Raw genomic sequence first — 25,083 nt, 5'->3', positions numbered from 1 at the left:
ATCCTCAATTCCTCAGCAAATTCGGGGTGAGGTTGGTGTGAGCATCAGGGGAAAGTGCGGTCCTTGGTTTTGCCAAACGTTGTCAGTATTCACTGTGGGTTTGTGGGGTTTGTGAAGGAGGGTAGCTGCGGTTACAGCGGTTGCTCAGGATGGAGCTCGGCTATCCGCGAGAGGTATTATGTTCTGAGTGTAAAGCAAGCATGACCACTTTTATTTCACTTCGTGTATCAGCGCGGGACAAAACTGCCGCCACACCGCCTTCCCAGCGAGCCCGAACGCGCCGGGATGAGGGGCCTCGCTGGGGCCGCTGCCCGCAAAGCCGACCCCCGCGTGGCACTTGCCCTCGCTCAAAATGGCGGCCGCGGCGCCGCTCCGCTCTGCCCCGCCAGCATCTCGCGAGACTTGCGGCGGGGCGGGAGCTGCCCGCTGCAAATGGCGGGGCGGAGGCCCGGCCGCGCGGGTGAGCTGAGGTGCGGGCGGTGCCATCATGGAGCACATCACCACGCCGAAGGTAAGCGGCCGCCGCGCTGCGATCCGCGGGCTGCGCCTCTTCCTCTCTCGGCTCCGCTCCGCGTAGAATGCTGGGTATTGGGGCTGGGTGAGGGGACGGGCCGCTGCCCGCTGCCCTGTGCGGAGGGCCGTGCTGGCGGAGCCGCGGGCCGGGCGCTGCGTTGTCGCTGCCCGTGAGGAGCCGATGTGCTCCTCGGCTTAGGGTTTTTTTGTTCCTTGAATTCTGTTTTAGCCGTGACATGATTTTGGTTTAGCAGGTGTTGAGAATTTCTTTGATCAGAGCTAAATTTACTTTATAACGCTTTGCTCTTACTGCAGGTGGAAAACGTGAAGTTACTGGATCGCTATACAAATAGGAAGGCAGCAAGCGGGACTTTATACCTGACAGCTACCCATCTTATCTATGTAGATGCTTCTGCCGAAGTCAGAAAAGAAACATGGGTATGTGTGATACTTGCAGCTTGTTTAAATACAAGTTTTAAAATATTAAACATATCATGTCCATTATGAATAGTTCCACGGATTCCGAAGTTGTTGTGGTTCTTTGTAGTGTTTGGATACCAAATGTTTAACAGAAATTACCCTTTTGGGAGGAAACGAACGCAATGGTTATGTGACCCAATAGTTTCAGGAACAAAATGAACTTGTCTAATTTCTGACCTCAAGCTTGATGTACAAAGCCACCAAACTTGAATTTACAGGACTTTGAAGTGTAAAACTAGCACTGAAATTAGCAACCTTTGTTATTTCGTCATTCCTATTTTATAATTAATACGTTGTGTTTGTGGGTGGAAAAGAAGTAAGAAGAAGATAGTCTTGCTCCTCGTTGAACCAGGTAGACCCAATTACATATCAGTCTCTAAAAATACTTTGTTATATGTCTGTGTTCTTTCAGTCTGGCTCATTGTTATTTAGCCTTTGGGTACGCAGTCTGGATGTTTATTATGTTTGCTTGATAAATGTTATAAATCAACTCACTTTCTGCTGATAGTGTATTGCAAAGCTTTACAGTCTGCTTGTACAGCTTATGACCTTGCTAATGATATCTGAAAGATTTTGATTGTCTCCTGTTTTGTTTTTTTTTTTTTTTTAGATTCTGCATCATCATATTGCAACTGTAGAAAAATTGCCTCTGACCACAGCTGGATGCCCGCTCCTTATTCACTGCAAGAACTTCCATGTGGCTCACTTTGTTATTGGGCAGGAACGTGATTGTCATGAAGTGTATACCTCCTTGCTCAAACTTTCACAACCAGGTATTTGGGTCAGTCTGTTTCTCAAACTGTTGAAATGCAGTAAGCTCAAAGACTCATCTGAGCACTAGTGAAAGCTTCGCCTGTCACACTACCGATCTTATTGTAGCAGTGCAGAAGAGGAGGGTGTGAAATCAAAATGTGCTAGCAGAGTCAGAGGTGATCTCTGTGGGTTAGTGCAGTAGATTGCTACCCTGTGCACCGAACAATTTGCTCGTAAAGTAAGCACACATCTTCTGGCAGTGGAAATGAGGAATCTTCTGAAGACCAGTGCGGAGTTGATTGGCCAGAGTGTGGCACATGTGCCAGGTGTTACTTCAGTCCTGGTTGTTGCCAGTTGTTTCTGTGATTTGGCTCATAGCTGTGCATTGCTCTGCTCTTGCCATTTGAGCCAGATGTCCATAGAATTCCAGATCCCACAAAGTTGAAAATCTTATCATTGTTTCCCAGTAGCACATTTAGGTAACTCTTTAGTGTTTATCTTCTTTTGGATGTGAAACCCAATGCTTCGCCTTAGTGTCCTGTCTTGGAATCAGTCTCCAAGTAGATACAAAATATCTTCAGAAGCCTGTGGTCTCTTCAGGGCTCAGCTGTTTAGTTTAAGGTTGAATTTTCAGGCTGTTTGTTCTCCTTTCAGGACAGCATTCCATTTTCTACCTGGCCTCCATCTTCAGCAGCTTCTGTTTCCTTTACTGAACCAGTGTTTGAAGTCTTGCATTATTATACAGATCCTGCTTGGTGTTGCATTTTGTAAGTTTCACAGTAGTTTAAAGAAAGAGAGTTGATAGCATCAGTCTGCTTCATGCTGGTCATCACATAGAAATTAATTGGAAGTACCATAGTAGAAATGTTTTGTTGAGTTTGGCTTTAAGCCACCTATGGAAATTAGAGCTTATTGTCAGTTCCCATCATTTTCCTTGTGTCCCGAGCTATAGAGTTTTCTTAGTTATGAAGCTCTGCTGTTGTGTTTAAAAGGTGTCACTGTTCTTTCAGTTTTGAAAATGAGACACTTCTGTAGCATCTTGAAGCGTGGGAGCTGTCACTGCAGGAGATCACATCAGTCAGTTTCTTTTGTGTTGTTTGATGTAACGTTTTGTAGCTCTTTCTTTTGTTCTATTTATGGATTTTTGTACTTGTTTGGTTTAAATTTTTTTGTATGTATTCTTCCTTCATATAATTTGTCAGAGCATCTAATTATTTATGGTTTGCACATGTATGACTGACAGTTATGGGTTACCTGTCTGTTAACCTGGCTGTTATCACACACTGCCAGGTGTGCTCTCCAGAGAGCTTGCAGCCTTGGGAATCAACCAAAGGAGTTATTGGTGGGATTTGCGTTTCCTGCGGAGAGTGAAGGGAATTGGAAAGGTAGAGATGGACGGAGGAAGAAATTATCATTTGTGGGGTACAGCCTGAAGCTTTTGTTGGGCCACCAGTAATATTCAGTGCATCTATCATGCTTTCCATACGGCTCAGAATTCACTGTTGAGCAATGAACTTGCAGGTTTGAAAGAGCTTTTTTATGAACGCTTCTCAGAAAAGGTCTCTTCGTAAATGTTTTTATTCATTAATTCTTAGAATATTAGCTTCTTGGAGCATGCATATTGCAGAAAATTCATTGGTTTTTTTCCCCAGAAATTTTGAAGTTTTAATTGTAACAAAATACTGTAGCACATCTCCCTGCCTGTGGGGAAAGGAGTACTGGAAACTCCAGAGGATCTGAATATGAATTGTTGGCGCTTCACCAGAGCGAAACCTTATAAACATCAGGAACATTGCATTATGGCTGAAACTTGCGTGCTTCTTAAATTCTTTTATCTGTGAGTCCTATTTGTCTCAAATTTAGGAAAGTTCTTGATGAACTGCTGAGAAATTCCAAATATCCATATTGTTCTATTATAGTACTCAGTATTTTTCTAAGGCGTCAAAACCAGTCTGGATATTTTGCTTAGATGAGTAAAATTTACGAAGTGATCTTTGATGCAGGAGCATAAATAAAATAGCTGTTATTGCAATATAGCCAACTATGGAGTACAACAGTCAGGCAGCCCTTGGCTTTTGTAGAAAAAAAAAAGCACTTGAGTTTTCTGATTGCTCTCAGCTGAATAATTTTTTAATCCTCGTATCAGTTGTTGTACACCTGTACCTCAGTGGCTTGCACAGTGTTAGCCAGAACAAAAACCTTTAGGAAGAAATTTTGAACTTTCTACATTATATTGTAACTAATTAATTTTTTTCTTCTTCCTAGTGAAACCTGAGGAACTTTATGCTTTTTCTTACAATCCTAAAATGTCTAAAGATAACCGGGAGATTGGATGGAAACTGATTGATTTGAAAGTAGATTACCAGCGTATGGGAATCCCAAATGACTATTGGGAAATAACAGATCTTAATAAAGACTATGAGGTAATTCTTGTCCAAAGTAGCCAGTTGGTGCAATATCTCTTTGTGTTAATGACATTCAGCAATCCTGCTGCTGCATAAGTGTTGCCTCTGGGGAAAAAAGAGCTCAGTTGGTTTTAATCGAAGCAGCAGCTTAATGTGAAGTTGTGGATAATAATGCTAAGAAGGAACAGAGCTGCAGAGTCACCTTGGTTTGCTTTGATTCCTCTGGCAAAATATCAGCTACTTATTTTTTCTAGAGAAATGTCAAACCATCTGCTACAAGAACTTGAAGTACCCTTAGGTTCTTTAGGTATTTTCAGACTGTGTTCCTCCAGTGTGATGAGAAATGTTAGGAGGAGGAATACATGGGAGTGGCTTGGCTTGATGAGGAACAAGGCAGAGTGAAAAGGGACTAGAGTAAGGAAGGAAAAAACAGAAACTGAAGATGCTTTCTTTTTTTTTTTTCCTTGTTTAGATCTCATGCTAAGGAAAAACTTAACTGTTTCAGTTCTAACTGGCTTCTGCTATTTCCCTCTCTTTAAGGTCAGGTTAGGTCTAAACAACATTAAATGGAAACATTACTCAACAAGTTTACTCAAACTCCAGCTTTGTATGATTTCCCTTTCTGTTTCCTCTGGTATTATGCACAGATTTTCTATCTAAAGTACACTGAATATCTCTGAATGAGGAAGATATCAGTATGTTGTCCTGAATCCTTCCTCTGTGCTCTTCATTCTCTCCCCACCAGTTATTTTTTTATTGTTATGCTTTGGGTTGAAGTAGTGTATGCTGTCAGAAATGACTGGAGTTTTAAGTGGCCATCTTTGGATGCCTGAATTGAGATGACATGGGAAGTGCTTTTCCCATCAAGGCATCAGGATGTAGGTATCTAAAATATTGATGGTTTTGAAGCTTTACTTGCTAGTATGTAACTTCCAGTTGGCAATACTTTGTAATTTCCTCAGGGTTTCCAGTTTGCATTTGAAACTTGTCAAGCCTCAAGTAAAGACTTGAAGGATGTCTTATCATTAAAATATATGCTGAAAAGACTATGGTTTTTTGAGGAAGGTGGATGAAGCTGTTTTGTGAGGATGGTACCTGATGGCTACAAGCTCATTTCTAGTTGGAGATTTAAAGGGAAATCTTGAAATATAATTGTTCATACTTTTTGGGACCAATCAGTAGCTTTCATAAAATGCATGGCTTTAAAGAACTTCCTTTCAAAATTTATAGCATACTGTGCAATTCAGTTTTGTGATTCCACTGCAAAATTGTTTCTTACCATATTGTTTTATTATTTTTACCCATTCCCTTGTGTTGTTTTTTCCTAGATGCATTCTAATAACTTGATGCTTCAGATATGGTTTTGATGCACTGTGGTGAACAATGTATTGTGTTGCTTATAAATGTGAGCATAGACTAAAAATGAACTTGTCCTATATCTTGAATCGATAAGCAGTGATATCTAAATTCTTTCTTCTCACTTCAGGTTTGCAACACGTATCCTCCAGAAATCGTGGTGCCTAGAGCTGCTAGTAAGGCAACAGTGATTGGAAGCTCAAGGTTCAGAAGCAGGGGCCGGATTCCAGTGCTTTCTTACTTATATAAAGAAAACAATGTTAGTAGTTCAACTGTCTGCTGTCTTGGGTGGGGTGGGGCTGGAGAGCAAGGGTCCCCTTCTTGTACAGCTCCCTTCCAGTGAAAGGAAAAGATGAGATAATTATTCAAGTGTTTTAACTTGTTTAACTGTTCTTTTCGTAAGGGCTCTAGAATTGGTTTGAGTCACAGAATAAGCTAGATACTGAAGACATACCAGTGCTGTGTAAAAAGCACAAGGTCTTCAAGCTTCCTGACTGGAAATTTCTTATCAGCTTTCAGGAATGTCTTTTGTGCTTTTTTCTGTGTGTGCTTATTTTAATGTACTGTGTAGCTGTATTGAATAATGTTTAACAAGGTGCATGTTTAACAAGATGCATGTTAGCTCAGCTAAATTTTCTTACTGAGGAAGAGGAAGAACCGCCCTGAAATAACTCTTCTTAACTCAGAATAAGTGAAGGTTTCAGTTTTGTTGTTTTTTTTCCTTCACTAAAGACCACAAGTTAAATTTTTAACTTTGCTGTTTCAGCAGTGTTTTAGATGCAGATGTTAGGAAAATGCTGTCACAGTCAAGTTGTTGTTTTCCTGAGGAAGCGTGCCTTGACCTGGGCGCCTGTGGGGTTGTGCTGGCAACAGCTGAACTTTTCCTGCAGCATAGCCAGCACAGTTCTGTGTTGAATGGTAACAACAACTGCTGAGCTAAACTGAAATATAGCATGGTATAGTGCATATTAATCTAACATAGAGGATTTGAGAGCGGAGCAATAAAGGGCTCCTTTATTCTGTTATATATAATCCATTTCTCAAAATCCTAGTTTTGTGGAATATTCCAATGACAATTCTGTGTGTCCACCTAAGAAGCTGTTTTTCAGAGAAACTGAATATGTGAGATATAAAATCAATGATGTGATATTTCCTGCTTTCAGATTGTTTCTGCTGCATTGCCCTGAAGTGTGATCTGTTGTGTATTGCAGGCTGCCATATGTCGTTGTAGCCAGCCCCTCTCTGGGTTCAGTGCTCGTTGTCTGGAGGATGAACAAATGTTGCAGGCAATCAGAGAAGCCAACCCTGGGAGTCCCTTCATGTATGTTGTAGACACAAGGCCAAAGGTATCCCCATGTGGTTTGTGGTTACTTCTAAAGCTTGCATCTGTGCTAGCAATGCTGTTTCCAATTAATTTTCACAGCTCCACTGATGCTTTCTCAGGTAGCTTTAGGTTAAATTGTGTCAGTCTGAAGTGATGAATTCAGAATCAGGCTCCTTGTTCTGTCTCTTGATATGGTGAATGCCTGTGAATAACAAAACTGTAATGTTAAGTGTTGTTAAGAATCCTTGTACTCCTGGAGTGCTCTAGGTTGAGATCTGTGTTAGGGATGACCTGAAGTGACCGGCAGTCTCGAAGCTGGCTGAAACAGTGAGCCATTCTGAAGATGTGCTCTTAAAACATTGGGTTGGAGAGAAGCTTTCAGAATCAGCTGTGCGAGACTGAAGTGCTTTTGTCTGCCTACCTGGGTGGTAGAAGTGGGTCTGTATGGAATCTGAGAACAATTGAGGCAATTTTTGCTTCAGTAAAAAAACAAAGGAAAACAGTAACGATCTCTCAAAGTGCAGCGTGGAATTTAATACAATCAGCTACTTGGTTGGTAGCCGCTCTCTGGAGCTGGAACTTTGTGGTGGTCTTCACGTAAGGGGTTATTGAAGAAATAGACAAAATGCTATCTGTAATGATCCTACTCTTGAAGAACTGAATTTAGAAATTCAATCAAATGATTGCCTTGTAATCATATTGATTATGTAGATATAAGAAATTAGGACAAGGATTTGTACAGCACATGATTAAACATAAAAATCTAACATAGATTTTGCTCTCGTGAGAACCTGCTGCATGTTCAGATTTTAGAGTTACTTTAGAGAAACTACAAATATAGTTAAACTGTGGAGAGGGCCTGGAGGGAAAAGCCCTTTGGGGAAAGCAGAGAATGCTTCACCTGTTGCTTCAAGATGCATTTTGTCTTTTTATAGTATGATGTTCTGTAAGAGATCTCCATTTAATTACACAACAGTCTGTTTGTAGCAATCATTGCATGTTTTTTTGCTATGCACAGCTTCTAGTATCAGAGATGTTCCACAGACATCTATCCTTGATGGTAATTTTGATAGATTTGGTGAAAAGGTATGTTTGTGATCAGCCTCACTTCTAAAGCACCCTGTCACGCCCTGGATGGATAAAACTGAAGCACCAGAATTATTCAGTTGCTTTTAAGATGTTCAGATATCAATGTCTTCTTTTTTTTTCCTTCTCTCTTTTCAGTGTTAGCAAATCATTATGTGAGAGGTTGAGGTACTCTTTTCCTTGTCACCACTGAAGATTGTGTTAGGGTAGCTCTTGAGCAATTTGGGGTGCTTATTAACACAACTGGCAGCTTTTCAACTTCTTCAACTTCTTTTCTGCGGTTCCACTCAATTGCTGTATTCTTTTTGCTCAATTTTGATGTTTCTGTGTTTCCCTCAGGTGGCTTTATTTCATCTGTGCATGTATGTCTGTGAAAAGCTTTGGAATTCTCTAACTATTTCTATACTACCATGTATGTATGTTATTCATAAAGTGGCATTCCTAGTTTTACTTTGTTTATTTCTGTCTGAATCTTTTTTTATGTAGCTTCACAGTAAAGACAGACAGTCTCTTTACCTTCTTTAGTGACAGCAGTCTTTTGCTGTTGGGTCAGGCTTTGATTCTGCCTGGCATCAGAAGTGCTAGCCAAGGTCTTGTTGGATCTCTGCGTGTGACTAATGGACTGGAGATGCTGACATACATTTAGTAAAATGTCTGAAAGTAATGTGTGGGGAGGTGGGGAAGGACACCTGAGTAGCAGCTTTTGTTGAGTGTGTTCTGGGAGATTAAAAACAAACAACAAAAAGACTTGGTAAGCAGATTCACTTGTGTATTGTTTATTGTCATTTTATCTCCTTTCCATCCTCTTCCTTTGAATTTGACAGTTAAATGCCATGGCCAACCGAGCTGCTGGGAAGGGTTATGAGAATGAAGACAATTATGATAACATTCGCTTTAAATTTATTGGCATTGAAAACATCCATGTGATGCGGAACAGCTTGCAGAAACTCCTGGAAGGTAAGTATTGTGCATGCAGGTGGCTTCTCTATTGCCTCTACCTAATTTTGACCAATATATGATATGTCCTATGTGTACAAGTAGGTGTGGACTTGGGTGCTGTAGTAAATTAGTCAGTAGCTTACTTTGTCTGCTTTGTTGAAGTGGCTGAAGATACCAATTTTAAAATGTTTTCCTGCTAGCTATTTCGTACACTGCTGTGCTTAGTTTCACAGGGAATCAAACTTAGCAAGTAACATGAGCAACATTTCTTAATTTTATTAGTTAAAATGTGAATTTCTTAAATGTTTCAAATTAAAAGACTAAAAAAACTTACTGTACTGTTCAGGTAGTTTTATTTCAGTAGCTTAATGTAACCATGAAACTGTCATTGGATGTTGAGATACTTTTCTGAGACTTCAGTTGCTTAATTTGTGCTATTTTGGTGTTAAACAGTATGTCTAATTGAAAAATAAATTCTCTCATGATTTTCTGAAGACTTAGAGATGAGAGCTATATATGAGATAAATTTCTGATTTAGTGAACTTGTTTTGCTTTCGGTACATGAATGCTCAGGTTAGAAGGTACTCCTTGAGATTGTGATCTTAGGGGGAAAATGTGAAGGAGGGTAGAAGTACTTTCCTGAACTATTGGCAATTGAGAGGTGAATGATTCCTATATTTGCACTGGTGTAATTTTGGAGAAGTTGCAGTGAAGGTGAAAAGAGCACTTTAGATCAAGCAAGCATACTCTGCTAGTTGGTTTCCAGTGCTGTTAACTTCCTTGTGTTGACAAAGATGGAAAACACATCAGAGCAGGTGCTGTAATTCCTTCTCTTTGGTCCATGTGTTTAGTTCTAGTTATAATACAAATGCTGTCATTCAAAATACAAGTTTAAGGTTTTAGTAGTCAGCATAATGGTCATCTAGCCTCAAGTAGCTAAATAACTGATGCTGCCAATTGCCTGGCCAGGTAGCTTTGCAGCATCTGTAGTGACCTTGGAGAAAAATGAGGCTAATCTCACAACAATGAGATTGGCCTTAACACAGGTGTAAGTCCTCAATTGCCTATAGCTGGCAGACTTATTCTGTGCTGGCGGAGGAGGCAGAATAAATCCTTTCTTACCTTCGTATTCCTAACCACCGAATTTTAATAATGGTAAAAACCTCTCTCACTGATGGTTAGGGACTGCTGATCTGCATTACTCTTATTTTCTGTGCTGGTTTTCAGCATGCACATAAAATCTGAGATGCCTTGAAGGCTATATGCTACAAGTTAGAACTCTTTCTTTGAACCTTTGAAAGTGTCAGCGTGCTGGTGGTTGTTAGTTGTCTCTATGAGGGTTGTTTGTGGTGAGTGCCACTGAATGCTAGATTTTAGCAAGAAGTTCAGCTGAAAAAATAATATTACTGAGTTAGTTTTAGAAAGAGGAGGAGGAAGATACTTTTATCCTCAAGTTCTCGTGTAGCTAAAAAATATTTCTGGATTGTGTGTTTAGATATGCACCAGTCATTTTCTTTAGCAGACACTTAAATCAGAGTATTAGCTTTTAGAATCTACTAAACTCTGCTGCTGTGAGAAGGTGATGATGAGGAAAGAAAAGAATGTTGTTAATAGATTCTCAACTAAGTATTTTGTTTGTGTTCTTAGTGTGTGAAACAAAGTCTCCATCGATGAGTGATTTCCTTACTGGGCTGGAGAACTCGGGGTGGTTACGGCACATAAAGGCTGTAATGGATGCAAGTGTCTTCCTCGCAAAGGTAAATTTATATACCAAGCTTCAGCTGAAAAATCTGTGTTTGGAGCACATCAAGTCAGTAGCCCAGATCGCTTCCTCCTAGTTTCCTCATGGGACTAGAGGAAATATCACTGGGATTGAGAGAGAACCGTTTGTTCTAATGCAATCGGTAGGACTGTCTGGACTTTTTGGCAACCCTGCCCACAGCAGGGGGGTTGAAACTAGATGATCTTCGAGGTCTTTTTCAACCCAAGCCATTCTATGATTCTCTGACTTCCTTGAAACTCACTGAAATGAGTGGAATCACAGAATGTGGATAAATGACACTTGTAAAAGCCTCTGTACCCTATAGCATGTTTAGGAGTGCAAACAACTTGTAACCTTATGCTCTTAATGCAGCATGCTCACTAATCGTTGGACTGTTGTGCTTTAATTGAGGGATTGTCTAGACCATCCTGCTTTCTGCTGAGATGCAGGAATCACAAATTTCTATTTTTCAATTGAAGTCCTTATTTCTGCAGATTTTTTGAGAAGCGTGACTTTGCAGGTCAGTCAAGAGAGAAGAGTCCATAAAGCACATTGATCTTCAGCAGTAGTAAGGGAAATGCAGATGACAAGCTGTAGGAGTAGTCACTTCTGTAAATGTTGTCTTTTCTCTTAAAACTTTTCAGTGTAGCAAGCAAAAAACTATTTTCTGCCAGCAATACAGGAAAGAAGGTGATCCATATGAGAGGAAGTTAGATTGAGCTTTTCTATTTTTTTTTTTTCTTGAAGCTTCTAGTTATTCTTTACTTATCTACCAAATCCTCCCTTGGAGGAAAGGACTAAAAATTCATGGCATTTCAGAAGATGAAGTGTTTTCAGATCAGAGGATTTTTGTTTCTTGACGATCTCTGTTGCTGACAAGGCATGCTACAGCATTTTATTCTAGTTGGGGCTGATGGCTGTATGCCCAGAAATGGTGTTTTTCTATGGTTCGGATTAGAAATAACAAATTCTTCCCTTAGGTTTGAGAACAATCCGGTAAATGCAGATGAAGGGATAGCATTTAATTACAGTAACCAAACTAGAAAGCTGCTAAACTATTCTGTCTGTTCTCCTTCACAGGCTGTGAAAGATGAAAAGGCCAGTGTGTTGGTCCACTGCTCCGATGGGTGGGACCGCACAGCACAGGTCTGCTCCCTGGCTAGCCTCCTCTTAGATCCGTTTTATAGGACTTTTAAAGGCTTCATGGTAAGAACATAGATGTTGGAATTTCAAAAATAAAAAATGCTCCTTGGATTTGAAATGTAAACAAGGCCTAATTAAATGTTTCAGGCCGTTTCCTGGAACAAATAGTAGGTGACCTATTTAAAAACAGCTTTGATTCTTTCAACAAGCTTTAATTGCTCTGAACACTATAGGCACAAAACTGGTAGTTGATTTACAATTCCCAAATCTTTGTTTCCTTGAGAGTCCACGAGAGCCTTTAATGAGACATTTCAGCTAGATATGAATGAGTAAAGGGTGCAACTGGCAGCAATCCACAGAAAAAGTGGTGAAGACGTTTTTTACAGTGAGGATTTCTTCTAGGATTTTGAACTCTCAAGTACCCAGGGAAATGCATAACCTGTATATCACGTCAAGTCTGTGCCTTGTTCAAGATTTATTTTAAAGCCATTACACAAGAATTTGGCCTTTGCTTCTGCGATAAGGTATTTTTTATATGAAGCCATCACTACATAAATACAGACAGATCTGTGATCTTTCCAGTCATCTCGTTTTGTTAATTACCCAAAAGACAAGTTGCTGCTCTTTCTCAGAATTCCTTAAAAGAAACCCTGAGATCAGAGCAATGCAGATTTTGCCTCCCTCACTGCATTGCACTGCTAGACCTGCTCCTTTCATTACACACTGTTTTTTAATAATTACCTTTTGCTTCTGGATTACACTGCAGCCTTTTAACAATTAAAATTATACCAGTATGACACGGGAGTGGGCTTCAGTAGTGCTCTGGACAATTGTGTGATGAACTTAACTTTGATTAGGATCAGGAGATGTAACTGAAAGGGACAAATACTTATCCTGTGCCAAAGTAGTTTGTATGCATAGATCCTAAGGCGGCAGTTATTCCTAGATGAATGCAACAGAACGGTCAAGAAAGCAAAAAGTTTGAAAAAAAAATCAGTATAACTTAATTTTGAAAGAAATCTCTTGTGAGTTTCTGCCTTTTCTTTAAGTCTCTGGCTGATGACATCAGGAATTGATATTTGTATGATATAGCAAGACACACTGTAATGGATTACTAATAGTGGATAGATTACATTGTAGTGGATAACTAATGTGTAAATTGCTGTTAGAGTTTTCATTGATTTCTGTGGATGTGCTTGAAATAGTACTGTCAGCAGGTAGCATTGGTTTTGAGCTGTAGGAATTACCATTAAAGGCTTGTAAATAAGTAATACTTGTTTTTTTCCCCGATCTGTGCTTTGAAAATGAAGGTTCTTATAGAAAAGGAGTGGATTGCAATGGGCCATAAGTTTTCACACAGGTAAGAACATGTTAAATTTGGTGTAATGGCTGGGGTAAAGGCTAGATGGTGAGGCTTAATCAGTGTTCTCAGGCTTGTGTGCTCCCTCTAAAAATATAAATGAAAAGACTTGGATACCACTGGATTTGGTGACCTACAGCCAGTATCCACTGGGGTTATTTCACCAGTGCTATTTGAAAGTGGTCTTTTTTCATTACTTTGAAATACAGGGTTTTGAATAAGCTGTTTGAATTTTGTGTATTTTCCTACCTTAAAAAAGCATCCATGTTATGTGACAAGTGCTAATGTTCTGGCAAGGCATGCTCTTCTGCAATCATTTTCTGGAAGAAAATTGCATCTAATGTGTTTGTTTTTTTTTTTTTGGAACTTCCCCTGTATTTAGTACAGAAACTTCATCCCATTATAGTGCTAAAAATCAATTGTGACTTGCATTCTCTAGGCAGATTAAGTGTTGTCATTCCTGTAATTGTTAGCTGCCTTCTAGAAGGAATGTTGCCTTGGGATATTTATTGTTCCCTTTGCCACTAGAAATTGAAGATCCAAATGAATGCTGGGGATGATCTGCTCATTGATACTAACTTACTAAGAATGGAGACTTTGTTTTCAAGGTGGAACTGAATCCTCCATTTAATAGTATGACAAATCTGTTCCCTTAATAGGGAAAAATGAGTAATGTGTGCACCCTTAATACTTCTTCTTTAGAAGAAGCTATTTCAAGATAAACAGCTACCTGGGCCGTGTTTATTTCCCTGGGTTTCCAGATTATATCCCCAAGTTTTTCCTGTTAAGAAGGAACAGGCAATATAGTACAGTGGGAGGTTGGTTACCTTCCAAAAGTACTGTAGATTTTTTTTTTCTGGTTGTTTTTTTCTTCTCTGATAGTTTATAGTAGTTTATTAAAATGCTGGCCCCGTATTGAGTGGCTTTGGAATATAGTTATTGCTTTGGTGAGCTGAGGTTCAGTTGTCCCCTGTGTTTCTGTGGTCCAGAGGGTGCTGTGAAGCCTAGGGTGTGTGTCTGTGGTATCCTATTAGTACGTGGGTTGGCACTAAAGCAAGGCAGGCAGGCTGCTCAGTGACACTGTCTTTTGATATCAGTCTTTTCCTCTGCTGCTATGGACTCTCCAGTCTCTGGATTCTGTGTTGATGAAAGGACTGGAGAGTTGCTAGGGTTTTATTAATCCCTGTGCACAAAACATGAGGTCTAGAAGCACTGTGAGATTTTTCTGTTGATCAGAACCCTTTTGTATGTGCAAAGGCAAAGTTGTAAGAGCTTAATCCTGTGAGGAGGGCACACCTTAATGGGCAGTTGTAGGATAAACTGTATTATTTTTGGCTGTGCACAACATTTTCTTGTTTTTCACTACTAGAATGTTTCTCAGTTGTTCAGTGGCTAAGGTGCCCTTTTTTTTTTGTGGGTGATTTAACCCACAAAAGGGTAGGATTTAACCTTGTTTTGTTTGCATCTGTCTAGGTGTGGCCATTTGGATGGTGACCCAAAGGAAGTATCCCCTGTCTTCACTCAGTTCATTGAATGTGTCTGGCAGCTCATGCAGCAGTTCCCTTGTACATTTGAGTTTAATGAACATTTTCTTCTGGAAATCCATGATCATGTCTATTCCTGCCAGTTTGGAAACTTCCTTGGGACCTGCCATAAGGAGCGTGAAGATCTGAAGTGAGTTGGCATTTTATGAAGCCACCAGTCTAAAAGTCACCTGAAATGTCAGAAAAAGGGCATGTTATGTGCTTGTTTTTCTTGTAATTGTGAATCTGTGAAGGGTAATGTGTCTACAGATAACTTCAGTGTGAGAAAGAATTGTAGGTGAATTATCTCTGCTGTGGTCAGATGTTTTATCTGAAATACAATAATAACTTGCAGATACAGCTTTAGGACTGGATATTGCCCATTTAAAATGATTGTATGTGCTCCTCAGTGATGTATTCTGTGTTTAAGACATTGATCAGTTACTATGTAAAGTAGTTCTTAACTTCCTCAGTCTATTTCTACTCAGAACAGTCAACGTTATTAGTTTACTTAACTTGATCTAATAACTAAAAAAAATCTTATTTCTAATTGACAGAATCTTTGAGAAGACCCATTCTCTGTGGCCTTTCCTCTTACAGAAGAAGCAGGAACTGAGAAATCCTTTGTACAGAGGATTTACAGCTTACAAAGAGCTTCAACCCAACACGCTACCTTTTAGTTTTCAGTAAGTTGCTTTTGGTGTGTGGGTGGGCAGCACGTGTTTCACTGTAACAGAGATTGGTAAATCAAGTTTACTAAAATACTTCTTCACTGGTTAGAGTGGCTTGCTTCTTTCCACTCCATTCCTCATCCATAAAGTGGGAGTGGTGGTATATCGGCAATTTTTCTGAATAAATGCAGGTACAGTAATTTAATGTCTTTGGTGTTAATAAAGATGGTGAGGAAAGGAAGGACAATGAATTTCAGATCTGTAGATTAATCTGTGCACCCATTCCCACTAACTTCTTGCTCTGACAATTTTACTTGAGAGAGTTAATAGTTAAAGTTTCTCCTTTCCTCCTTTTTAACATATATTAAGGAAGTCTTTTGAATATTAATTTCAGTGTCCAATCACACCTAGACTTACACAGTGAGGATGGCTTTCACAATAAGAGATTTCTTGTTGCAATGTGTATTTGCTTCCCTGGGCCCCTCAGCTGGAGTGGGTAATTTTGTTTTGTTTTTGGCTCATTTCTGTTCCCTGCTGAGAGAGGGATGCAAATGTGGAAGACAGGATTTTCACTGAAGTAGGGAAGTAGGACAAACTGAAGACATGAAGGTGAACTGCCCAGCCTTTGAGTGAGTCTACTGCAAAACAAAGTGTATTTGTGTCTTATTTTAATGCCTACTACCAGCTCATTTGTATCATAGGGAAGAAGCAGTTAACCCCTCAAAAGTTTTTCTTGAACTTTGTTAAAGCTTTAAGAAAATCTCATGTTGAAGTTTGGAGTCAAAGACTTTGTTTTTTGTTTAAAATCAATTACTGATCTGTTTGTTGGCACACTTTCTTCCTTAAGTACCTTTTTTTTTTTGTTATGACCAGGGGAGTAAAGTTTGCTGACTAATTCTCCTTTCTTGCCTGTTCTTAAGGTTTTGGTGTGGGATGTACAATCGCTTTGACAAAGGAATGCATCCAAAACAGTGTGTATTGGATCATTTACTGAACTGCATGAACCAAAAGATAAAACTAGAGGACAATGCATCTGAATTGGAAAATGTGAGTCCTGAATGTCAATAGTACTTCGTGATGGGATGGCTTTGGCAAATATAATTGGGATTAAACATTGACGCTAAAAAAAATTGCTTCTGCAGAGCAGGACAAAATGAGAAGTTAAATTTTATGTTACTGTAATAAATAGCTGCTTTGACTCAGAACCCTCATCTGCTAAAGTTGGTTGGTCAAGTGATGGTGCAAGCTCCATGGTCTTCTAATTCATAGAATCATATAATGGCTTGAAAAGGACCTCAAGGATTATCAAGTTACAACCCTAGTACTGCAATGTTACTAGCTACTAGATCAAGTACTAGATCAGGGCCTCACCCAGCCTGGCTTTAAACACCTTCAGGGATTGGGCTTTCATAGCTTCTCTGGGCAACCTGTTGAAGCACTTCACTGCTCTCTCAGTTAAAAAACAAACAAACAAACAAACAAAAAAAAAAAACAAAAAACAAAAAACAAAAACAAAAAACAAAAAAAAAAACAAAAAAAACTTCCTCTGATATCTAATCTAAATCTTCCTTCCTTTAGTTCTAAACCCTTCCCCTTTGTCCTGTCACTATCTTCTCATTTAAAAAGTTGATTTCCCTCATGTATATATATAAATACACACCCTTTAAATACTGGAAGGCTGCTATGAGGTCTCTCCTCACCCTTTTCTTTTCCAGGGCAAACAAGCCCAGTTCCTTCAGCCTATCTTCATAGAAGTGCTCCAGCCCATTTGTTGTTCTCTGGATCCTCTCCAGAAGCTTCATATCTTTTCTGTGTTGAGGGCCCCAGACCAGGATGCAGTATTCCATCTGGGGCTCACAAGGGCAGAGTAGAAGGGACAGTCACCTCTTTTGCCCTACTGCCACCCCTTCTCTGATGGAACACTGGATACTGTTTAACTTCTGGGCTAGAAGTGCACCTTTGCTGGCTCCTGTTAAGTTTTTCATCAACCAAGGCCCATAAGTCCTTCTCAGCAGGGCTACTCTCATGGAGTTCTTTAATTTTCTAATCAAATTCTCTAAACAAAACAGGTATTAAAATAAATCTGGGTTTTAACTTGATTTGCAGCAAACTTCAGGGAGTTGATAGGGAGAAAAAGAATCCTTCTTATTTCCCCTCCACCACCCATGAAAATATAAACATATTTACTGCTTATCCTCCCAGTTTTTCTTTGTCTTCTAATTTACAAGATGCTGGAGCATCACTGTTCTTATTAGAACAGTGGAATTGAAATGAAAGTTGGCTTTCATGTAATGGCTGAAATGTAACTGTCATATATACTAATCGACTTCTTGAAATGGCTATCTTGGAGCTGAAGTGCTCTGTTAATGCAGGAAATGCTTGTGCATTTGCCACTTCTGCGGTGTTGTTGAGGGCACAAATAGTGTCCAGAGTAACCAGCTTCTCTCCTTTAAACCACAAAATGAAGTACACAGCAACGCACTGCACAGAAGCTTGGTCAGCACTGATCAGATTGCCTACAGATCTGTCTTTATATGAAGATAAAGATAACTGTCTTGACACAGCAAGAGGGAAGGTGAGGGGAGAGGGAGCAAAAAGTGTCAATGTTGTTAGCTTTTAAAGTGCTATGGATTTTTTTCTCCATAGTTTCTATGAACAGTTGCCTGAAAAGAGAAGTATATGTTTATGTTTAACTCACAATATTCTTTCTGTATGCTTAATAATAAAAAATACAGTAGTGAGATAGTCACCTAAAAATGTCAGTGAGAAGACCTGTTAATGTCCTGTGCTGGCTTAATGTGAAGGCTTAAACCTGTAGTTTTACTAGTTAGTTAATTAAACAAATTTCTAATGTTTATATGTAAAAACCCAAAATGATCTAGGGTAGATTCTTGCATGTGTTACTTTAATTCCCAATTAGAGAGCTGAAAAAGAGGCACTGACACAGGGCAGTTACGTTTGTTGTGTACCCCTGACATCTGGGAATATCAGCTTTTGTTATTTTTTTATAATGTATTTCTATTTTTGTAGAAACTTCCTTTCCTTGATGGTCCGTTACCCAGTGAAGCCTCCTTATCTAAAGTAGGATGTGCTGCTTCAAAAACATCGATGCTGAACACTCCCCAGGATTACGAAGGGAAACCACCCCCTGTGTTGACCAACGGTATCTCAGTTGGAGATGCAAATGTTATGTCAGATGTGGACCAGAAAAACAAAGAGAACCTGGCTAATCACCGAGACCTCCATCTTAATGACAGTGTTGATGTTTTAAACTCTGAAGCTAAGGATGGCAAGCCTCAGCACCACTGATCAGCTTTGAGAACTGTGCTCAATGAAGCAGGTGCTTGTGTGACGTGAAGGATCTGTGACCCTGCCTGGGTGCAGAGCACCTAGCTAATTCCTGCAAAGTGTTACTGTGTTTGTTTGCAGGATGCTGTGCTCTCGCTGTAATGAGCACAGTCCACGTTTGGTTTGGTTTGCATCATTTTGGGGCTAAAATGCTGAAGATGCATACAGAGCTGCTGAGAAGGCTATCCTGAGTTACAGTACAAACCTTATTTTTAAGTGGAGGTATGATGTTTGTTTTAAGGCTTAGAATTGTCTGGCAGTACTGCTGTTTTAAGCTAGAAGACATCATGGCCAAATTACATGGGGTTTAGGAGTTGATGCAGTATTCATGATGGGAGTAGGAGATAAATACATTTATTCTCAGTGGTGGTGCAGGGTTATAAATGCCCTTTCAGTTCATCTAAAAGTGAAAAAACCTCTTGGCTGCAAATGAATCTCTGCATGAACCTTCACCTTATGGAAAAACTGATGCATTTTTTTTGTTTCCTATGCACATTTGTTAAACAAAAAACTGTGCCTTTTTATGGAGACCATTTTTATATCTAGCTGTGCAATGTAGTAGTATTATTTTAGTGTGGAGTGTAGTATTTGGTTGTCTTTGTAATCAGTATTTTTAAACAAAGTTTTATATCTGCTGCCACATTCCCCCAGATCTGTGCTGGTCCCAAGTTGAGCAGCTTCTTTCTAAGCTGACCTTTGAAAGAGTAAGCTTTTATGGACCTCATTTACTTATCTGTAAGAGTGTAGCAAGCCAGCAAGAGTGTACAGAGCCTGTAGCACATGAATTTTTGACAGGAAGATTAGAAATAAGGAAACATAAAAGAAATACTCAAATTCATATGGAATCTTCCTCTTCTCTTAATTGGTGTTGGTTAAACTTAAGTAACTCATTCTTTGTTGGGGTGTTGATGTGCTTTCTTCAGATCCTTCAATAAGGCAGTTATAGATGGGGAATATTCTACTGTAGAATTGAGACATAAAATGATTACTTCTCATCACCCACTGAGTGATGATAGTGAATGTTATGTGAGACCTTAGGTGTGACTTATCTGCATTGTCATGACCTGAGGGAAGGAGCAGTTTCAGAGCATTGAACTTTGTAATTTTGTGGAGCTGGTGACAAAACATAAATTTATAAATTAGGATGTGACCCACTATTGGATCAAGAAGTGAACATCTTGACTCATTATTGTGGCTCCATCTTGGACTTGTGCTACTTGGTTCCTTTAATCTGCAGTGGAGATGCTGGTTGAAGTCAAAGGTTTAAAGGAGGAGAAATGTATTCTGTTTATTCAGTTCCTAAAGTTCATCTCCCTGGGGAAATGGATGGCCCAGAAAAGCTATTCCACAATGCTTGTTCTGGACAGATTTAGCCTATGGATCTGTTTACATTGCAGAAAGTCTCCCCTTGATGCAGCTTAATTCAGTATGCTTTTTTTACTCTCCTTTGGACTATGTTGTTTAAATCAGATCTTGCCATTAGGTGTTTAAATCAGAATCTCTATGATGAAACTTAAAAATATTTTGTTTCAAAATTAACCCTCCCAATTTACACTAAAAAGTAGAAACATTCAATTACTCCATAACATCATTGTCATAACCATTGTTGGTATGCATACAACATAAGATGAGTTGGCTGGGTTAGTTCCAGTGTTCAAGATGAACACTTCCAAGAAGAGAAATCCTCCCCTTTGGGGAGGAAAATGCTTTATTAAGCATACCCAAGGACCCAAGTAACAAGGTAATACCAGGGGAAAGTTTCTTTAGTGTCTACAGTGGTAAGAAAAACTTTTTTCTACTTTTTCTAATGTTACAGGTTTTTAAACCTTAAAACAAGTAATGTTTAAGTCTGTTTTAAAAAGCAGCTGTTTTTAAGGTTTATAAATGTATGCTTGATTTTAAAAACTAAGTACTTTAAGTACTGAACCTAGATACACTCAAGCAAATATACCCACACAACGTATTTTGAGCATCACAGCTATGTACTGCATCATGCAAGCAGCTATGTTTATTTTGAAGGATGCTCATTTCCAAATGCATCTTTTTTTAATCTCAACATTATCTGCTGTTTTGTCTCTTGGCTATTGAAAAGATCTTATTAATCTAATCATGCTCAGCATTAAGCTAGATAGTCTGCCAGCCCTTGTTTGCAATATCCATGTATTCATCAAGCAGAGAGATAACACCCATGTCTTACTCTCGCTGCTCTAAATGCACAGGATTTGAAGTTCTGCCGTAGTTCACTGGAAAGTAATTTTTGTCTCTTCATAGTCTAAAAGCTCATTTCACATGTGTGCTTAGCAGTTTGGAGCTTTGTTCAAACAAGATAGTAGATGCACTCCTTTTTCTAGGTAGTACAGCAGTAGTGAATGGTATGCATAGCTTCTGAAATAGATAACTCACAAATGGTAAATGAGACCAAGGTAGGCAGTTCTTAGCACCAGTTATTCTAGATGTCAACAGGTTCTATGCTTTTTGTATCGAAAATGGGATCATTGTAGACAAATCTTGACTACTGAGGAATTTAGATATGCCACCACTCGTTAATCTTTATATAAATACAAATATTTTGCAGAAGATTTCTATGTTTACACACTGCTTTGTCTTTTGAATTAACATAGATTTTCTTTTTTCCCCAAGTATGTTTGCTTATCCCTAAAATAGGACACTGGCATCTCCACAAATCTTTCTTTAAGATGATATTTAGGAGCATACAACCCTGAAAAGATTACTTTATGCACTGAAAGTACTTAGGAGCTGTTAGTAATCAATGCACGGCTCTGTACTTAGAAATGCAAAACCTAGCTGAAAGGAGGGTAATGAGCTGCAGTCTTTCAGCTTTTGGAGTTAATGTATGTGAACTTGGCCAAAGTCCACAACATACTAAAAATCATTCATGCTGGTGCTGTAAATTAAGGGAGTTGAAATATGTTTCAGGGTTTCTTGAAATTCCATAAGATTATTTGTTTGAAAACTCATTAGCTTAGCTACGAGGGTGTTGTTGTTGTTGTTGTTTTGAAGATGACTTTGTTTTAAGACCAAAAAATGAACAGCTGTTAAAAGCACTGCAGTGTGTCCTCAGGTCTCTGGCCAAGTAGGATTGGCTTCCTGGAGTCATCTTGCATGAAGCCTGTATTCTGGATCCTAGTGCCCTGCTGACAGTAGTGAGGGACTTCAGTATATGTTCCCTGAAAGTGTTAAAGGGAAATTTAAAAGCTGTTTGATAGGAATCTCCTTATTCAAGCACTGTGTAGGTGAGAAGTTCCTGTAACTTATTTATTCCTAGTGGATCATCTATCTGCGTGTTGCAAAGTCAATGAGTACTTTTTTATTTGGAGCTGTTAACTGAACAGTGGAACTTGCTACTTTCCATTTGGATTCCTTTGCCAGGGATGAAAGAGGGATCTTTTTTGCTGTGGGGGGTTTCTGCTTATGCAGAACTTTTCCTTTTTTGGAGTGCTTCTTGCTTTGAGGTTGTCTGTGGTATCATGGTTAAATTCCTATATGTAGTCTCCAAGCCCTAGTGAGAGGGATTGCTGGCAGCTGAAGGTGTGCAGAGATCTGTGGGGTCACTGCCTTGAATTAGATCTTGGGCTGCAGGTTGAAATAACCACATTGGTAAAGGACCTGGTGTCTGTTGTTTCCATTGCATTTAGAGATCATGATCTGCAAAAAAGTACCCTTGCAACTGGCAAACCTGTAATGTGAGGGGAAGTATTTATAAGCTCTTCTGCCAGGTGCTGCTTTGTATCCTTTCCTGGTAAAGCTGGCATTTGGTAACTGCAGTGCCTGACACTTACTCCCCAGAGGAGCAGTTTCTTGGCACTACTTAGTAATGATAATTAGTGAGCGACCAAAAAAATTGACCATTGTTTCTCTTCTCCCCTTCACCATCACTTTGTGATCTCTTTTTGTGTGTGTGTGTTCTATTATTAGAAGCTGGGGCAATTCCTCGTTTACATGCTGTCTCTCTTGCAGGTGTGAGCATTTCCCATGTCTGAAATCCAGGCTGGGAGGAAATGATCTGTTCTGAATGTAATAGTTTTGTTCTAATTAACATGCAGCAGGTCCTGTTAAAGTGCATGTTCTTCTAAGTATCTTCAGCACTAAAAGCAGCCAGGTTGGTGCCAGTTGCAGTCTGTAATTTGTTAGTGTAAGTATTTAAACATGCAGTGCTGTGTCCCTTTGGCATCTCCTGGACTACAGAAGCAATGCAGAAGGAAGGTAGGCTAAAATGGTTGACCTGATTTCTTCTCATAATGTTGACCTGCGTGTATATGCCTCTGTATTTAATGTAGCAGCATACTACTGGAATAACTTGTAGCACTGGATCTAATCATATGTATTGGAGCACAGATATGTACTTTTCTCTTCATCACAAAGTGATCTTTGTAGGAACTTGCCTAAGCTCGTGTATAGTACTCAGCTGAGAATGTTGAATGTTTTTGCTGTTTCTGTGAGTTGCTATTTTTGTCCTTACTGTAATTGTTGAGGGACAGTTGTATAAAATTGTGTATGATTAAATCCCATATTCTTCAATGTGCTGCAATGGCTGTGCACATGAAAGTCATTTTAGTTAATGCACTGCTTAAAAACGTTGTACCATGTTAGGAGGAGCACTGTGTCCTTTCTCTAAATGTATTTGTCTCAGAGTTACATTTGTATTGCAGTTTATTTTTATTTCTTATAAAGAAAATATCAATCCCTTGCCTTTTTAAAGGTGGTGATTTGTCTGTTAATTAAATTCAACACAGAACTTCATATCTTGAAATGTAAATTCATCTCAAGGCTCTTAAGTAGTGAGTTTATCTCAGTCTGAGTGTGATTTCCTTTTTTTTTTTTTCAGAATAGAAAGTAGGTGACATCCCTGGTTTTAGGAGGGCCTGTTGGATACAGCACTGCTTGGTGTCTGTACTTTTTTTTAACAATGATGCTAATGAAGAGATATTGAATCTTAATATATTTCTGTTCATTTTGTTGTGCTGTCTTAAATCACTTTTTCTATTAAAAACTAATATTTTTTTCAGAGTTCTTTTCCTGGAAGACTGTCCCTTGCTCATGGATAAGATTGTAAATAGTTTGAATCTGCGTGGTGGAGCAGTGTAGGCTGTTCTGGTGCTTCTAAAAGATGTGTTTGGAGGCTTACACTGTGTGAGAGATGTGGAGAGGGAGTGGGGGAACACACCAAGTCACAGGGCTGTGACTTGCTGACCTTCTGTGTGCTTCTGCAGCAGAGATGGAGGAACCAGGTCAGTTTAGCACCGAAACACTCAGGCTTATGTAATAATAGCTGCCTGCTCTTCATCACCAGTCAGGAGGAGGGCAGTAAGCCCCTGAACACCAGGAATGGGCCCAAAACCCACACCTGTTACCCAGCTGGTGAGAGCTTTCCACTGCGCTGTGCATCCTAGAAGTGGATATTTATTTTCTGTGAATTAATGCCAAAAATATGCCTAACAGTTGGTTTTCATTCCTCAGATGTTTGATTTAAATTTTTGCTAATGTTAAATATTCCTAGTGCTGTCAGTGAAATTTTTTTCAATTAAATGCTAGAAAAATCTAATTGGATTGGTAGTATGGAATGAATATGGTATGAGTGAAAGAGATGAAGATGTAATTTGCATTTTTGGGGAACTTACTGTCTAAGAGTGCCTTTGCTGAGGATGATTTAGAACTTCCCTGCTTAAGCTAACTTAAGTTTTGAGGGGATGGATTCCATGTAGAGTCATTGTAGCAGTATTGCTAAAGGCTTGTGGTTTTAAGAGCTCTAGGTTTTAATACACTGGGAATACCTTTCATGGAATGAAAATACTGATCTGTAAACTTAACTGGAGCTCTGTCCTGAAGACAAGTGTGCTATTAAGACAGAAAAAAACATTTAGCATGCTGTCTTGGTGAGGTTCAGGTTCATACTTAGCAAAGATCTTAATGTTTGATTCATTTCAGTTCTGCATTGGAGCAGTAGTGCTCTGTTTCTTTGATAGCAATTTAACTTCGTACTCTTTTTCCCTCCATTTCAGCTGCCTTGCAGTTAATGATGCTGGCAGTAACTTGCTGGTGTTAAAGCTTCATGCCTATGCGTAAAAGGACAAACTCATCTGATGACAAAGTACAGTAACAGGACTGAATCTTCACCTTAGTTATTCACTAGTGATGGGAAATGCATGCAATGCCTTGTGTGGGTCTGCATGGGTCAGTTAATACGGAGCTCCTGGAAATAAGAAGTTCATCTCTCAAAAATGATGTTCTGTTCTACATGTTTCTTTAATGACAAGTGGAAGGTGTGTAGATTACAATTTCTATCGTGCAATCTTTCAATTCAAGTGTTCTCCTTTAATTCGTGTTTTCTTTCACTTGGAGGAGATGTGAGGGGGACAAAAACAAAGTAGCCTTAGGAGTAATAAATAAGAAAATAAGAGT

General features: G+C 39.2%; 1 protein-coding gene across 3 annotated transcripts; it reads left to right on the top strand.

The window, feature by feature from the left end:
* The first annotated feature begins 389 nt into the window (after positions 1-389).
* Positions 390-24,944, top strand: MTMR8 (myotubularin related protein 8). Of its 3 annotated transcripts, XM_090150176.1 has the most exons (17): positions 390-511; positions 829-951; positions 1,604-1,766; positions 4,012-4,169; positions 5,638-5,766; positions 6,719-6,853; positions 8,742-8,874; positions 10,504-10,613; positions 11,699-11,824; positions 13,072-13,121; positions 14,595-14,795; positions 15,202-15,330; positions 16,236-16,362; positions 18,346-18,655; positions 18,745-18,885; positions 23,691-23,912; positions 24,684-24,944. In XM_090150176.1, exons 1-14 carry the CDS (start codon positions 488-490, stop codon positions 18,622-18,624), a joined length of 1,887 nt encoding a protein of 628 aa, XP_090006302.1. In that variant the 5' UTR covers positions 390-487; the 3' UTR covers positions 18,625-18,655; positions 18,745-18,885; positions 23,691-23,912; positions 24,684-24,944. The 3 variants fall into 3 exon arrangements, with proteins under 3 accessions (XP_090006302.1, XP_031450270.2, XP_090006303.1); XM_031594410.2 differs by having other exon boundaries at positions 18,346-18,885; XM_090150177.1 differs by lacking the exons at positions 390-511; positions 829-951 and adding an exon at positions 2,401-2,513 and having other exon boundaries at positions 1,679-1,766; positions 18,346-18,885.
* Positions 24,945-25,083: the final 139 nt, after the last annotated feature.

The sequence above is a fragment of the Phasianus colchicus genome, chromosome 14, assembly GCF_987193195.1.
Source record: "Phasianus colchicus chromosome 14, bPhaCol1.hap1.1, whole genome shotgun sequence".
Classification (NCBI taxonomy): Eukaryota; Metazoa; Chordata; class Aves; order Galliformes; family Phasianidae; genus Phasianus; species Phasianus colchicus.
Note: the sequence above shows the minus strand (reverse complement) of the source record. Positions and strands in the feature narration are given on the sequence as shown.

Coding starts and splice junctions, on each gene's coding strand:
- MTMR8 (XM_090150176.1), top strand. CDS start 488: ATGGAGCACATCACCACGCCGAAG. Junction 4,170..5,637: donor ATCTTAATAAAGACTATGAG/GTAATTCTTGTC, acceptor TTCTCACTTCAG/GTTTGCAACACGTATCCTCC. Junction 15,331..16,235: donor ACGCTACCTTTTAGTTTTCA/GTAAGTTGCTTT, acceptor CCTGTTCTTAAG/GTTTTGGTGTGGGATGTACA.